At 33.6% G+C, this 15,345-nt stretch overlaps 1 protein-coding gene across 1 annotated transcript; it reads left to right on the top strand.

Annotated features, from left to right (window-relative positions):
- The first annotated feature begins 1,629 nt into the window (after positions 1 to 1,629).
- On the top strand, positions 1,630 to 10,813 carry Spata4 (spermatogenesis associated 4). The gene is made up of 6 exons (XM_076852377.1): positions 1,630 to 1,841; positions 2,675 to 2,804; positions 3,170 to 3,288; positions 3,393 to 3,613; positions 7,352 to 7,473; positions 10,709 to 10,813. The coding sequence occupies exons 1-6, from the start codon at positions 1,630 to 1,632 to the stop codon at positions 10,811 to 10,813; spliced, it is 909 nt and encodes a 302-aa protein (XP_076708492.1).
- Positions 10,814 to 15,345: the final 4,532 nt, after the last annotated feature.

Here is a 15,345-nt window from a genome sequence, read left to right as displayed (position 1 = left end):
TCTCCTCCTATCTTATCTAACTGATTTTCATGATCATCTTAGAAACAATGATTCATACTCAATGAGCACATGGTACTGTATATTGCTCCAGACCCTTCATGTATTCAACTTATTTAATCCTCCTAAAAAGACTATAAGATTTACCTATTTATTTCCATATTTTAAAAATAAAAATGGTTGTCAAAAGATACATAGCTAATAAAAGTAGAATCAGCACTCCATAGCCTGTGTCTTAACCACAAAATATTGCCTTACAAGATCTAATTTTCAAACTCTTCTAAAAGACTTCCTAGACTCCCCCTGGCCAATTATTTGATTCATTCTTGTTCCTAACATATTTTTGACATTATAGAGTAATATTTCCATTTGGATTTATATCTCTGTATCTTTTACAAATATTCTAGTGTAAAGCTGTCCAATAGAACTTCCTGCAGCAATGGAAAAGGGCCATCAATCTCTGTGTGTCCAGTATGAGAGCCACTAGCCACATATTGCTCTTGAGCAGTTGAAATATAGCCAGTACTACTGAATTTACTGAATTTAAACTGATAAACTTAAGTTTAAATAGCCATATGTGGCTAGTGACTACCATATTGAATAGTACATAGTTCAAGTTATTTCCTCAAAAAAAGTTCATTGAATGAATGAATCATTTATGATAAATTTCAGTGGACAAAGGAAAACATTTGGAGAGCATCATTTAAGTTTTTATTTTTTTAACCATATATAAACTCATATTATTTAATTTATTAATAAACATGTATATGAATAAATAGTCAATAAAATATCATATAGTACCACACCACCAAGATCCAACCTGGTTTATGTGATCTGTATACACATTCCACATAAAATGTATTTTCACTGTAAAAATTCTTAAAGGAAATTTAATAACTTTGTTTAAATATTTAATTTATAGTTGCCTATGCTCACTCTGCTCTTCCCCCCCCCCCCACCCCCTTGAATGGTTCAGTGAAAAAGTCCAGTGACTAAAGCAGTTCTCAGCCACAGTAGGGACTCAATAAATATTTATTGAATGAATGAGCGAATCAAGCACACTAGGGCATCGTGATGACGTGTAAAAACCTAACCTTCAAATCGTTTCCCAATATTATGTAATTTTTATGAATGCTTGATGTGATAATTAAGAAAACAGGTAGGCTGAATTTTGAAATTTTTTCCCTTGGCATTTTGAAACAAAACTCCTATTACTTCTGACTTCCAAACAGAAATTATGTCTGTTCTCTCACATCCCTCTTCAAAATGCTTGACTGAATAGAGGCCTCTGGCTGGGCAGAAACCACAATGTTTAAAATACAAAATTTAGGAGCAGGAAAGAAAAGAAAAATAATAAAGCTTTTAAATTGATTGCAAGTAAAACCAACTAAAACCGAGATTGAAACCTCTGCCCAAGGTTTACAGTCCCCCAGATTGTCCAAGGCCAATGGGGCCGGGGGCCGGGGATTTCCGACCCTAAACTAGACCTTTGTGCCCTTAAACTCCAAGAAACAGTACGCTCTTTGAGGGGGGGGGGGCTCGGCTGTTCCAGCTTAGACACCGAGGTCCCGCCCCTTCCGACCTAAGACCCCACCCCGCCGCCGTGGTTGCCATGGAAACCCAGAAAGCATCATGGCTGCCGCCGGCCAGGAAGAAAAGTATCTGCCGGCGGCAGCCGCAGCCAAATCACTGTCACTTTCGCCACGGCAAGCAGCTCCCAAGCCAGGGAACCCCAAGAAGTGTTTAGTCTATCCGCATCCCCCGAGGAGCTCCCACCTGTCTCGTTCGGTTCTGCGTTGGCTCCAGGGCCTGAATCTCAGCTTCTTCCCCAGGAACGTCCACAGGTGCTGGAGCAAGCCAGGCCCAGGCCCGCTAAGAGGGCACATTCTGCCTGAAGCGCCCAGGATCTGCACCCGCTCTTTTTTGACCTGTTGGGTCTCAGCACAGGGCACCCTGGCCTGATTTATGTTCATTCAAGACCCTCCTCTTCTACCATCCCCACTCAGCACCCTCGCACACACAGGAAAACATTTAGGAGCTAGGTTTAAGGAAAACACGATGAAGCATTTCCTTGGTTTGCATGTACAACCAATTGATTGTCGGTTTAAGCTAATGTGGAATTAACATTTGTACTATGAAAATACTAAAATAGTCAAGACTCAATTTTTCTAGGACAATAAGCGTTATACTAGTGAGGTTAAGTTTTCCTTCCTTTAGAGATGGTTTTTAGTGTCAAGGTTGTCAGGGATTTTAAAATGTGGCTGCTTAACTGTCATCATCCTGAATATAACTGGCAGTTAATATTTGCTTTGGTAATGCAAATTAAATTCCATAAAAATTAAGACCCTGAATCTTTTGCAGGAAGGTCTCTGGTTTACTTATTTGGTATTTTTTACAAGATGCATCTGAAACTTTGAATGTGCATATGAATCACCTGGGGATCTTGTTGAAATGAAGATGCAATACAAATTTATAATTTGGGTTCATTAAAAGAACATCAAACTCTTTGATGTGTACATAATCTTAGAAAAATGCTATTACACAGTAGATCTCCTCAGAGCAGTAATGGAACAAGACAGATTTTACAACATATTTTCTATCTGTAATATTAGATTGGTATTAATTATAAAATAATACAAACTTAACTATATTTCATTTCCTTATTGCTATGGATTAGAGATTTTTCAAATGGCTTCCTGATTGCAGAAATATTAAGTATATATTACCCTTGGGACCTTAAATTATCATCCTTTGAAAATGGAACCTCTTTAAAAGTCAAGTTGGATAACTGGGCACAAATAGAGAAGGTAAATTAGCAATTTTTATAGTTAAGTAGTTTGTTTTTAAAGGTGCACTTCCTATGTCATAGATATCTGTGTGTGAGAGAGAGACAGAGACTGTGCTATGATCCAACGTTGCTGAGTTGACTACCTAGTTCATATATCAAAAATTTGATTAAACTTTAGTCATTTATGTCATGAGTCTCCTGTGAAATTGAGCATGCTCACTTCAATGAGTAGGGTGTTTTTCTTGCTGAATAATAATGTTATTTTTTGATAATTACAATGCTATACATCACAAAGTTAGACAAAAGGAATTAAAATGAATTCATAATAGTTGATGATTTTGTAAAATTTTTTATGACTAAAATATTTTCTTTCTATTATTAAAGTTTCTGGCCAAAAAAAATTTTAAGTTACCCAAAGAACTAATCCATGGAACAATCCATTGTAAATCTGGAGTACCCGAAATATTGATACAAGAGGTTTATACTTTATTAACACATCGAGAGTAAGTTATTTGAAATTTTCTAGTAGTACAATCAATGTGAATTTTTTGGTGATATAAATCTCATTACTAACATGTGACTTGTTAATAATATTTTCTTATTTCAGAATTAAAAGTATCCAGGAGGACTTCGTGAATTTCACAGACTATAGTTACCAAATGAATTTACCCTTGGTTCCCAGGACTACGGCTTCAAGGTCTATTAAGGATAACATTAGGTTATCAGAATTAAAAAGCAATCCCAACATTCTCAACAATGAACTTAAAGTAGAGTTCCTCTTTCTTTTACACATGTTGCAAAGAAAATTAAGCAGAAAATTGAATCCAAGTAAGTTTTCTTTGGAAATAGTTGAATTTTTCCAAACTCACTAAGGCTATTCTTGAGCACAGATGAAAGAAAGCCTGCCTTGGCTCCATTTCTGTCACTAGCTAAATGGGAAAAGATTTCTCTTATGTTATCAGTAAAATTATTTGTTATCATTGAGGTGGCCTATAATTATTCTTTCTGAGGAAAGCACAGGTTAACATAGGGTTCTTTTCAATCTACTCATTTAAGCCTTTATGGGAAAAAAGTTCCCATATCAACTCAAAGAGGAGGGGAATGTTTAACAGTTAACCTGGATATACCTCCTTTGGGGAAAGCCTGGGTTACCATCATTCACTCTAGATGCAGTCTAGAGTGTGGGCTGTGTTATTCTTTCTATAGCAGCCTGGTTGCTATGTGGATGGTAGGGTAGACCGGGGTGACTCATGGCCACTTTCCAAAGGTATCACTGAAATAACTGTCAAAGCATCCGAAGCACTTGCCATAAGAGGAATTCTAGGCAGGTGGCAAAAAAAGTAAGTGAACTTTCAGTATCACTTTCCTTTTCTCTTTTTCTTTTTGTTTCTCTGGCTTTATTCAGGACACCACTTACATTGATTCTAAACACTTAGAAAAATAATCATTTTCATTCAGGAAATGAAGCAGATGTAGGCTATTGGGATTTGTTTCCCCTTGAACTCCAATTTCTGAAAAAAAAAAAAGTTTTATCTCTTGTCTCGGAAAGGAATGAAAACTTTAACTTCTCTGTCAGGTATTTTGGTCACCATGATGAAAAGCTGATTAACACAGTAACCTTACACAGTTTAAGAAATGGAATATCACTAATACTTCTACATTCCTCTGCATGTCCTCTGAATGTACTCATCGCACCACCCTCCAAGGGTAACTTCTGTCTCATGGTCTTTGTTTATAATTTCCTTGATTAAAAACTAGCTTTATCTATGTATCATATATATGTTTTTTGTCCTTGAAATTTTCAATATGTTATGTTATATTGCAAAAAAGCCTTCACAGATGTAATTGAGGTAGGGACCTTAAGAAGTATAGGCCCAATCACAAGTCCTTACATGCAGAGATTTTTCTCCAACTGGAGTTAGAAAGATGCAGCAGAAGAGAGATTTGAAGTGTGATATGCTTTCAATTTGCCATTGCTGCAAGAGTGATGTGGAAGGCATGAGAGGATATGTGGCCCAGCTTCTAGAAGCAAAGAACTATCTTTGACAGCCAGTCAGCAGAGAAGCAGGGATCTCAGGCCTACAAATGCAGGGAAGTGCATTCAGCCAACAACCTGAATGAGCTTGCCAGCAGATTCATCCCCCTGGAGATTTTAGAAAGAAATGCAGCCCTGCCAATACTTTTATTTCAGCCTTGTGAGAATCTAAACAGAGGACTCAGACTTCTGTACTGAGATTTAAAAAAAAGGCTGTTTTTATAAATAAGAAAAGTTATGGTAATTTGTTATGGCAAAAATTAAAAATGAATACAAACTTGGCAGTTAATACTGTTTATGCCCTGACATTATATTTTCTAGTATTTAAACTGATAAAATGGAGCCTTTTACTTTTTAAGCTCTTAATTTATCTGCAATTCATATGAAGACCTGATTGAATCTATTCTTTAATCTATTCTTTCCCTACTGGTTTGTATGTCATCTTGTGTTTCAAGTTTCTGTGTATGAGTCTGTTTCTTAGCCTTCTATTCAACTTTGTCTACATGCCACTTCAATACCCATATTGTCTTAATTATTATTTAAGTGTCCACATTTCATAAAATCCCCAATTTGTTCTTCTATAAAGTAGTCCTTTAGAATGAGCCTTTTCAATGTATAGCAATTCTTATTGTTCTGAATTCACTAATACTATTGTTATATTTTGCATTTATATGCAAATATAACATGGCATTTTATTTTGGAAGTTTTTATTTATTCTCTTTATTTCTTGTTTTGTCTCATCTGTTTCCCCTTCTTTGGACTGAATGTTTTTCCAAGGACATTTCCAGTACCAATTTTAAAAATTCTCTTTTTAGTGCTACTCCAGAAATTTTAATATGCACATTTATCTTTAAATTAGTAAAATTAATATATTTTCTCTTTTCCTCAGAACCTTAGACATAAGGGATTTGTTCACTTCTTGCTACATTTCACATTTTTTGTTGCCCAGCATTATAGTTCTGTCAGGTTTTTTTTTTTTTAAATAGATAGATAGATAGATAGACAGACAGACACAACACAATCCCTTGATTTTTATGTGGTGTTGAGAATGGAACCCGGGTCCTGCCATGCTAGGCGAGTGCTCTACCACTGAGCCACAGTCCCAGCCCCCTGTCAGGTTATGTTTCTAAACCACAAATCAGATCTTGTTATGGTTTGGATATAAAGTGTCCCCAGAAAGCTCATGTGTGAGACCATGCAGGAATGTTCAGTGATAAAATGGTTAGATTATGAAAGCTGTAACTTAGTCAATTAATCCATTTGATGGATTAATAATTAAAAAGGACTATTGAATCGTGGTGCTTGTGGGCAGGTAGGGTGTGATGGAGGTAGTAGGTCACGGGGCACACCCTTGGACTGCAGTTTGTCTCTGGATTTTTGCTCTTTCTCTCTCCTTGCTTCCTGGTTGACAGGAGATGTAGAGATTTCCTCTGCCATGCTCTTCTGCCATAAAGATCTGGCTCACCTTAGGCCCAAAGAAATGGAGTTAGATAGAGACCTCTGAGCTGAAAATGAACTTTTCTTCCTCATAATTGTTCTTGTCAGGTATTTTGTTCACCTGTGGTGAACAGGTGACTAACACAGACCTTATTACTTGTTTTATTCTTATATTTAAAAGTCTGTTTCTCAGTAGAGCTAAACCGTATCTCTGTTGTCTACTTTTGAATTCACCTCTTTATCCACTATCACCACAACTCTTTGATTCTTGAGTAATGCTCCATCTCCAGTCTTGATTCTTGGGACTGCTGATTGTAAAAGTTTCTCCTCTGTTGCCAAAGTAATTAATGTTGATAATTATAGTTAGGAATGTTAGTAATCAAGGTTTTATTTGGCTCCCACAGAGCATGACCTATGATTAGAAACAACCTTAGATACCTCTTCAAGTCTCAGTGAAGGACAAACTGCAGAACAGGAAGTGACAAAATGACCTTTAGAAGCAAAGGAAAATTTCCCAAGAACTGCTATTTAGAGGATCCGTTAAAAAGTAATATGGGAAATGTGAAAATGATTTTAAGTCACACATTTGTAGTATAAACATGTTTGCAAAATGAAATAGGTGCTGAATGATTTCATTTATGTAAGATATAAATTAGAAAAAACTATGATGATAGCAGTTGGATAGCATTTTCCTTTCAGGATTCTATCTGGGAGCAGCAACAGAGGTTTGGGGTATTGCTAATATATCATTTTTTATTTGCCACATGGTACCCCAGTTGTATTCATTCCAAAACTTCATTGGAGTGAATACGATTTGTTCACTGTTTTGTATATAAGCTATTAAAAATGTATCAAAAACTAATAAGAACAAAAAAATTTTACCTTTAAATAAACTTTTTAAAGTAACTATTTTGTGCATTTAAGACTGAACAATGTGGGGCTAAGAGTTATTAACCTATGTATTCCCACTACTTGTAGGATTATGATAAAACAGATGTTCAAATAATTTGGTTACCTTTTAAATTATGATGTCTTAGTTTGAGAATGGGCATTGTGAATTTTTAAAAAATAACTTTTATGTTTACATTTTATAGCATGGTTTGATGTCAAACCAACAGTGGGAGAAATTACTCTTGATCATCTTCCTTCCCAAGGCTCTGGGCACAGATATAATTCAAAGGTTTCAAGGCAAAGGTTTCACAACAAAGTTGCTCTTGTTTCATGTAAGTTTTTGTTCTAAATTTTTGTTTGTTAAAATGGATTTTTTTTGTTTTAATTTGTTTAATAAAGTTTTAATATAGTTAAAGTATTGGTCTAGGCGAACATTCAATCTAAAATTATGTATTAAATTTTTATGCTGCTTGCTTTTTGATAGGTAGGGGAGCATCTAGTCCATCACAATTCTTACTGCTACTATTGGATTTGAGTTTTCATTTGTGCTTAGAGAGATGAGCTTGAAAAAAATGAGGCTTGTTGGCAGAGCTCAAAACTCAATTCTTCCCCAGATGGAGGATAAGTCAGTCCTAAGGCATATACAAATACTTGCTGATCAGTGGTATTTAAGCAAAAAGCCATTTGCTTAAACCCTGTTAATTTAGAAAGCATTTATCTTATAACAAACCACAGCCCATGAGCCAAATTCAGCCCATAGCCTGCTTTTGCATAGCCTACAAGAATGGTTTCTACATTTTTAATTATAAAAAAATATATCAATAATATTGCTATGGTTTGGATGTGAGGTTTCCCACAAAAGTTCACGTGTGAGACAATGCAAGAAGGTTCAGAGGGGAAAAGATTGGGGTAGAGTCTTAACTAATCAGTAAATTAATCCCTGATGGGATTAACTCCGTGGGAACTGGAGGCAGGTGGAATGTGGCTGAAGGAAATGGTTCATTGGGGGCATGGCTATGAGGTATATATTTGTGTTTGGCAAGCCAAGATCTGTCTTTCTGCTTCGGGATTACCATGTGAGCTGCTTCCCTCAGCCACACTTTTTCATTGTGATTTTCTGCCTCACCTTGATCCCCAAGGCGTGGAACTGGCCTTCTATGAACTAAGACTTCTAAAATGGTGAGCCTTCAAATAGACTTTTCCTCCTTTACAATTGTGCTGGTTGGGTCTTTTAATCACAGCAGCAAAAAATGTTGACTAAAACAGAAATGAAGTTCAAGTTTCTGTATTCACAAGTAGCACAGGACATCACCATGCATGATGATTTTGCTTTATCTCTGGCAACATTTACAGTAGCAAGGTATGGTAGTTGCTAATGAGATTTTATGGTTCTCAAAGGAGAGTTGCTAGATTTATCAAATAAAAACACAGAGAAACACAACTAAATAATTTGGAGGACATATTTAGGACATATTTTACTAAAAATTATCATTTATCTGGAATTCAAATTAATTGGGTTTCCTGTATTTTATCTGTCAAGCCTACTACAAAGTCTAAAATATTAATTATTAGGTCCGTTATAGAAACTGTGTATTTCTGCCAAAGAGCATGTTTCCTTAAGTGTTAAGAGGAATTTCACTGGGTTAGGGTTAATGCTTCTTGTTTTATATTGGCTCTGGTAGAGCAATGTCAACAGATTTTTTTTGACATGATTTCTTAGAGCCTTGTATATTTTAATACATGCAAATATTAAAGAATGAAGTGTTTTCCAAACTGTGTTATCACACATTACTATCATATAGGTTTGCTGTGTTTAATGGCCTTGTAGAAAGGGTGTTCTTCAGAGCTGACTTTTTAATATCCAGACGTGATGCCAGCCCATCAAACCCCTTTTATCTCATTATGTACCTGATGCATATAGTACTTATAATAGAATTAACGACAAATGAATAGCAATTTTCCTATGAAAACAACATGCCCGTAGTTTTTCTTTTAAGATTATGGTAAGACATCCTCTTTGAACTTGCCTCAACCTTGTGTTAGTGATTTGCCATAAAAGTTCCAGTAGGGTGGGAGCAGAAGGCGGGGCAGAAGCATGGAGGAAGAGGAGTCAGGATCCAAAGAGAGGTATGGGAAGGAGACTGCTGGAAGAGTTCTCATGTTGTGTCTTTCATTTTCTTGCCAATTTCCCTTAATTGAATCTGACTAGGGACAGAAAGGGATTTGAGACCTATGGGGGAAAAGGTAGGAAGCTTCAAGTGGTAATGAGTCATTCCTTCCTCTGTAAGAAACGGATGTAATATACAAAAAAAAAAGTCTACCACTATTTGAATTGCTAAAGAATATTTCTCATTTATGTTATCATTTTGGAAAGTTTTCAAAGCTCTCAAGTGTACAGAAATCTGTATACTACCATTACTTCAGGATTTGAATGGATTTTTGCTTTTACAATTTTAATAATGTACCTATCAACTGCTATAAACAGCTCCTCTCCCATTTTATTCCCTCAATGTTCTCTTTTATGATACTCTGGATGCCCTTTTATGATTCTCTCTCACTCCAGTGGTCTTTTTCTCTCCTTTTAAAATGGGTGATTGATTTATGGACAAGGCAGATAGGAGTGGGTGGAACGGTGAACATACTTTTATTTTTGCTTCTCTCAATCCTGTTCCCTATATGTGGTTGACACACCTGGAATTAATGAATGGTGTGAATTCAACTTTGGCAATTTTATGAGTGAGACTAATTTTGTTAAATTTTTTTTTCTAAATTTGTTAAAGGGATTCTATTTCAGTTGTTTCTGGCCTGATTCCTTCAGGCCAGCTACCATAATTTGAAAGTTAATGGAAAGAAGAGAGGCAAAAAACTAAACTATAGGAATTTAGTTTTATCATTAAAGATTGCACATAATGACACTGAAACCACAGGCTGTTCATCTGAAAATCTTCTAATCAAATAGAGTGGACAAAATTAATTGTAAAGTAGACTGTTACCTTTTAAAATATATATATATATTTAAATTAAGTTCCTCTAGTAGTTTACCTAAATTTAGTGTCTGGCAAGATTGTGGGCCAACAGAAGGTAAATTTCTTAGTTGCCACTCATGTTAGAACTGAGTGATGAGTGACCTGGAGTCTAGGTGGCCAGTGTAATCAGAGTTCCAAAAACCGTATTATGAATCATGTATATTTGCCAAATCTAAATACAAAATTGTGCCACTGTTGCCTCAGCTGCTTTCTGAAACAATATCTAAAAATAGTTGAGTCATATTCAGTATCAGATGCACCAAAATAGGACCTGGATATTTTTAGGTACTGCTGATGACTTTTGGAGGTGGGTGACATTCAGATATTTTTTATCCATGACTACTATAATGCATGATTTAAATATTTTGTTTGCCAGGTATTTAAATTAACCTGTGCTTAATATAATACCAATCATTCTGTATTTATTTACATTTTATATATATACACAAAAATATTTATATATATATTAATTGTGTAAATGTTTAATAAATGTTAATCAATTTTAATTTTGTTTATTTTAATATCTCAGCAAAGACAAGTAATGATGGCAATCCACATAAAGACATTCATGTAAAGCAAGCTGAAAAAGATTATTACTCTGTAATGAAACCTATCAAGAACACAGAAAAGAAACCTTGAAAGGTACTTGTCAAAATGGCGTTGAAGAAGAGATGCCACTCTCTCTTTCCATAATATAGGGAAGTAATCACCTGGTCTTGGATATATTTCAATAATAAATAACTTGAAGTGGTGTCCTATCTATAATTGGAGTAATAATTTCTTTTTCATTCAACAACGACTTATTAAACATCTCTGCCAGATACTGTTGAAAATACAAAATTAAATAAATTAGTATAGAGCAAAATATTTGATTATTTCTTATAAAGTTTGTAGGAGTAATGAGTCTACTTTGTAATATTTTATTCATTAGATATTATTAAGCTTCTACTTTGCCAGATATTATACACTTACTCATCACACTAATTAATAAAAAATATTATGAATAATTTTTTATATGTTGGCCATAGAAATTTTTGCTTATCTCCATGAGTAGCCTTACTTTAAACTATTTTCAAATACTAGGTCCCCCCTGACCCTCAGTTAATAATGAGTTGTGGGGAAGGAAAATCATATTTTTCTTAGAATTTGGCTCTGGTGTTTAGCATTCAAATTAGTTAAATTAAAAACAAAAACAACAACAAAAAACTTCTTACTGGTTGCCACCATGCCTCATATTTTTATTGAAGGGAAATAAAAGCAGATTGATATCCTGAAAGGCTAATTATCTTTCATACATTCTTGGTAATTTTATATTCATATGTGCAAAATTTTCTCCAAATGGAATTATTCATGTTCTAATGCTATCTCATTAGCAGCCTTATTTGACTTTCAAGATGAATATTACTAACATTGAATCCTACAATATGCATGTCTGTTTTTAGCCACACTTATCCATTTTTCTGCTTTTTTGAAGGTTCAGATGTTTATAAGCATTTCAACCTCCAGAGACTTTCTTGTTAAATTTTAAGTTTTTGGAAAGATGATACTTAAGAATAGAACTTAAAGAGAGCCCTGATAATAGTTAACTTCTTGGGAATGTGTTTAGAATCCAGTTTTATCTGAGTTACGTGTTCAGCTTCAAATGGTATCCTAAACAGATGTAGGCAATTTACCTGTTGCCTTGCATTGCAATGGGACAATCTGAAGTATAATCTTATAAGATTAATACTTTTACCTGATAAAATATAGTTCTTCAGAAAAGGGTTTTCAAAAGGCTCTGATGGTTTGGGAAAAGGTCCATAGAAAAGGATTAAGTATGGATAAACAGTAATACAGTTCTTGTCTTAGTTTTGGGTTCAGTCTTCTCAAAAAACTAATTACCCATGATGTGAATATGGTAAGTTCCCAAGACTCCTGTAGAACTTACGGAGATTGTGGAAAATATTAAATAGTTGGGAATGAATGAATGAATGAAGGCAGCGAGTATGGTCAAGTGGGTAACCTCAGCATTTCTTGAGTATGACTTGTGTCAACAAAGCTAACAACACAGGCATATCTGAGGAAGACTATTTACTTCCTAAGGGATCTTTGACAGAAGGAACCAAGGAACTTTTCTAGGAGATACAACAACCCCTATAGCAACAGAACCTTCTCAATCCATTGGCAAAATAGTTATCACAGGAATAGAAGTTACTGTGATATGGTGTTTGTATCATGGAGTTTCCCCCTTTCTAGAGTAGTTTTGGAATTTGTTAAAGTCAGTGCTTCTTACAAGTGAAGAATCAGCTTGTGGAAAAATCCAATGAAATGATTTTCCCAATTTTCTGAGTAGGATAACAAGTCATACTTTTGATGATTCTGACTTGGCATTTTGTGGAGAAACAAGTTCTCTCAATGGTGGTTTTAGTAACAAAACTTTTATTTATCTTAGAAGATAACTGTCATTTCAGGCTTTAATGGCAACATTTATTAAAATTTAAAGGACCTGAAATACATACATACAAATAAATACATGTGACGTGTAGTATTATACCTCCGTTATACAGCATTTGAATTCAGCATGAAAACACATATTTCAATTATTTAGGTACAAATGTCTCATAGATTTGATACAATAAGCATTTAAAGTAGACTATAAAGATGTCCTCTCAATTACTGGTCCAATAATATGAAGCACTAAATTTTGCAAATAATTTTTGAGTCTTTTCCTATATTCAGAATACCTTTTGACTTATAACAAGAAAAAAATACATTTTTTTGGTTTTTAAGAACAATAAGGGCTGGGGTTGTAGCTCAGTGGTAGAGTGCTTGCCTACCCTGTGTAAGGTACTGGGTTTGATTCTCAGCACCACATATAAATACAGGTCCATCAACAACAACAACAAAATAAATAAAACCTAAAAATAAACAACAACAAAAACCCCAAATAACATCATTGCTCCAATTCAATCATGTTCCTGAACACATCTGGGCAATTTCATGGAAAGAATTATATATATCATTACTTTTGATATAAAACTATATTTTTGAGATATAATTCATCTTGATGTTGTAATTTTGTTAATTACCTTGTAATTTTTATAGCCAAACTTTTTTTCTAGTGCTTTAATAATCATTGTCCAAGCCAGGTATGGCAGAGTACACCTGTAATCCAAGTGGTTCTGGAGTCTGAGGCAGGAGGATAGCTAGTTCAAAGCCAGCTTCAGCAAAAGCAAGGTGCTAAGCAACTCAGTGAGACCCTGTCTCTAAATAAAATACAAGATAGGGCTGGGGATGTGGTTCAGTGGTTGATTACCCCGGAGTTCAATTCCTGCTACCAAAAAAAAAAAAAAAAATCATTGTCCAAAGAGACACTTCCTTCACAAAGGCATATTTAAAGCTGTAAAATAATTTTTCCACATTATTGGTAATAATATGGACATATTCGAATAGTAATATAACTTCATATTTTAATTTTCATGTATATGAAATCTAAAAATGAAGAATAATTTTATAAATTAATATTTTGTTTTCAATATTAAGGCACAATATATCCAGACTGAGATGGTCAAATGACATAATTCTGAAGAATTGATATTGTATAAGTCAAATAATATAATGGTAGCTGAATCAACTGAATTTAGACTTAAGACAGAAATTGGGTTACTCTTCTATTGATGTATTAAAGACGTATTTTTTTATTTTATACATAAAGTACTATTTTTCTAAATTCAATAAACATAGAATTTAATAATTGTTTTCTATGTATAATTGAAGTTCAAAAATATCCTTTGAAATATTTAAAACATAAGAAGATAGATTCAATTTATTTTAAAACAAAATTGAAATAATAACACAGTCGGACTTAGACTACCATTTTTATGTGAGGGTTTTTAGTACATATGTGCCAATTAATATTTCTCCTCACCTAAGAAAAATTTGAGTTAAGATACCAAGAGATAAAAAGTCTTCTCAGGTAATACTTTACCACTGCCTCACTGAGTTACATATATTTTCTTCTATAATTATTATTTATTAGTTTATTTTACAAAATGGAATTTCAGCCTATATTTTTAATTTTTGAGGAGTTAGAAACTTAATGTGTTAAACACAATATATAGCTACATAATATATATCTTTAGTTTTAAGAAGCATGTTTAATAAGATTTTAAAAATATTTTAAATGTTAAACTTTGAAGATAATAAAAACCTATTATGAATACACTCTTTGGTCAAACAAAAACATCTATAATACTGAATAAGTCAATTTGAGTATCAGAGAACAATTCTTCATAGTACGCATTAATTTAATAAATTTCAAATTCAGAATTCTAGACCAACTGAAATATTTGTAATCATGTAATAGTGTCTTCACAGCTTTACAGTTTTAATAAATATTTTAAAATTAAATTTACATAATGTATTCAAAATTTCAACTAGTATCCTATCTACAGAAATTTATTTAAAAGTGATTTAAATCAAATTATGTTCTAAAGAAAATTAACAACTCAGTTTCTTATGTAAATATTTATATTAAATGAATTAATAAAAAATTAATATCCATATATATCAAATAACTTCTAAAATAATGTTATCTAAAACAAATTCTCATATATATTACTACATTTTAAGTTTATCACCCTCAATTTTTAAGATTTATAACTTTATCATTGTGTAGTTCAACTTTGGATTAAAAACACAGTAACATTTGCATTAAAAAATAAATAAAATTCAGGTTGGGTGCAGTTACTCAGGAGACTGAAGTAGCAGAATCACAAATCTGAGGGTAGCCTGGCTAACTTGGGTGAGATCCTGTCTTAAAACTTAAAAGGCTGGGTTATAGCTCAGTGGTATTGTGCTCCTGTGTTTAATACAAAATTCCATGATAGATAGATAAATGAACCTCCATTGATTGGTATCCATTTATTGACATTTACTAAATTTATAAATGAGAACTTATGAAAGATGAGCTAGAATTGGTGATTTTCTATACATTTTTATAAAGGACAATATGAGTGTTTGTTATTTGAAGATCAGGTGTGCATACCTTACATTTTGATCTTTCAAGATATTCATTCAGATATTCAAATATTCATTAACTACTTTATGCCAAGAACTATTCTAGGTGATGCACTATTTATGTTTCAATGATATAATATTTTGGTACCTTTTATGCTTTGTGAAATTTATAT

The sequence above is a fragment of the Callospermophilus lateralis genome, chromosome 4 (assembly GCF_048772815.1).
Source record: "Callospermophilus lateralis isolate mCalLat2 chromosome 4, mCalLat2.hap1, whole genome shotgun sequence".
NCBI classification, from domain to species: Eukaryota; Metazoa; Chordata; class Mammalia; order Rodentia; family Sciuridae; genus Callospermophilus; species Callospermophilus lateralis.
Note: the sequence above shows the minus strand (reverse complement) of the source record. Positions and strands in the feature narration are given on the sequence as shown.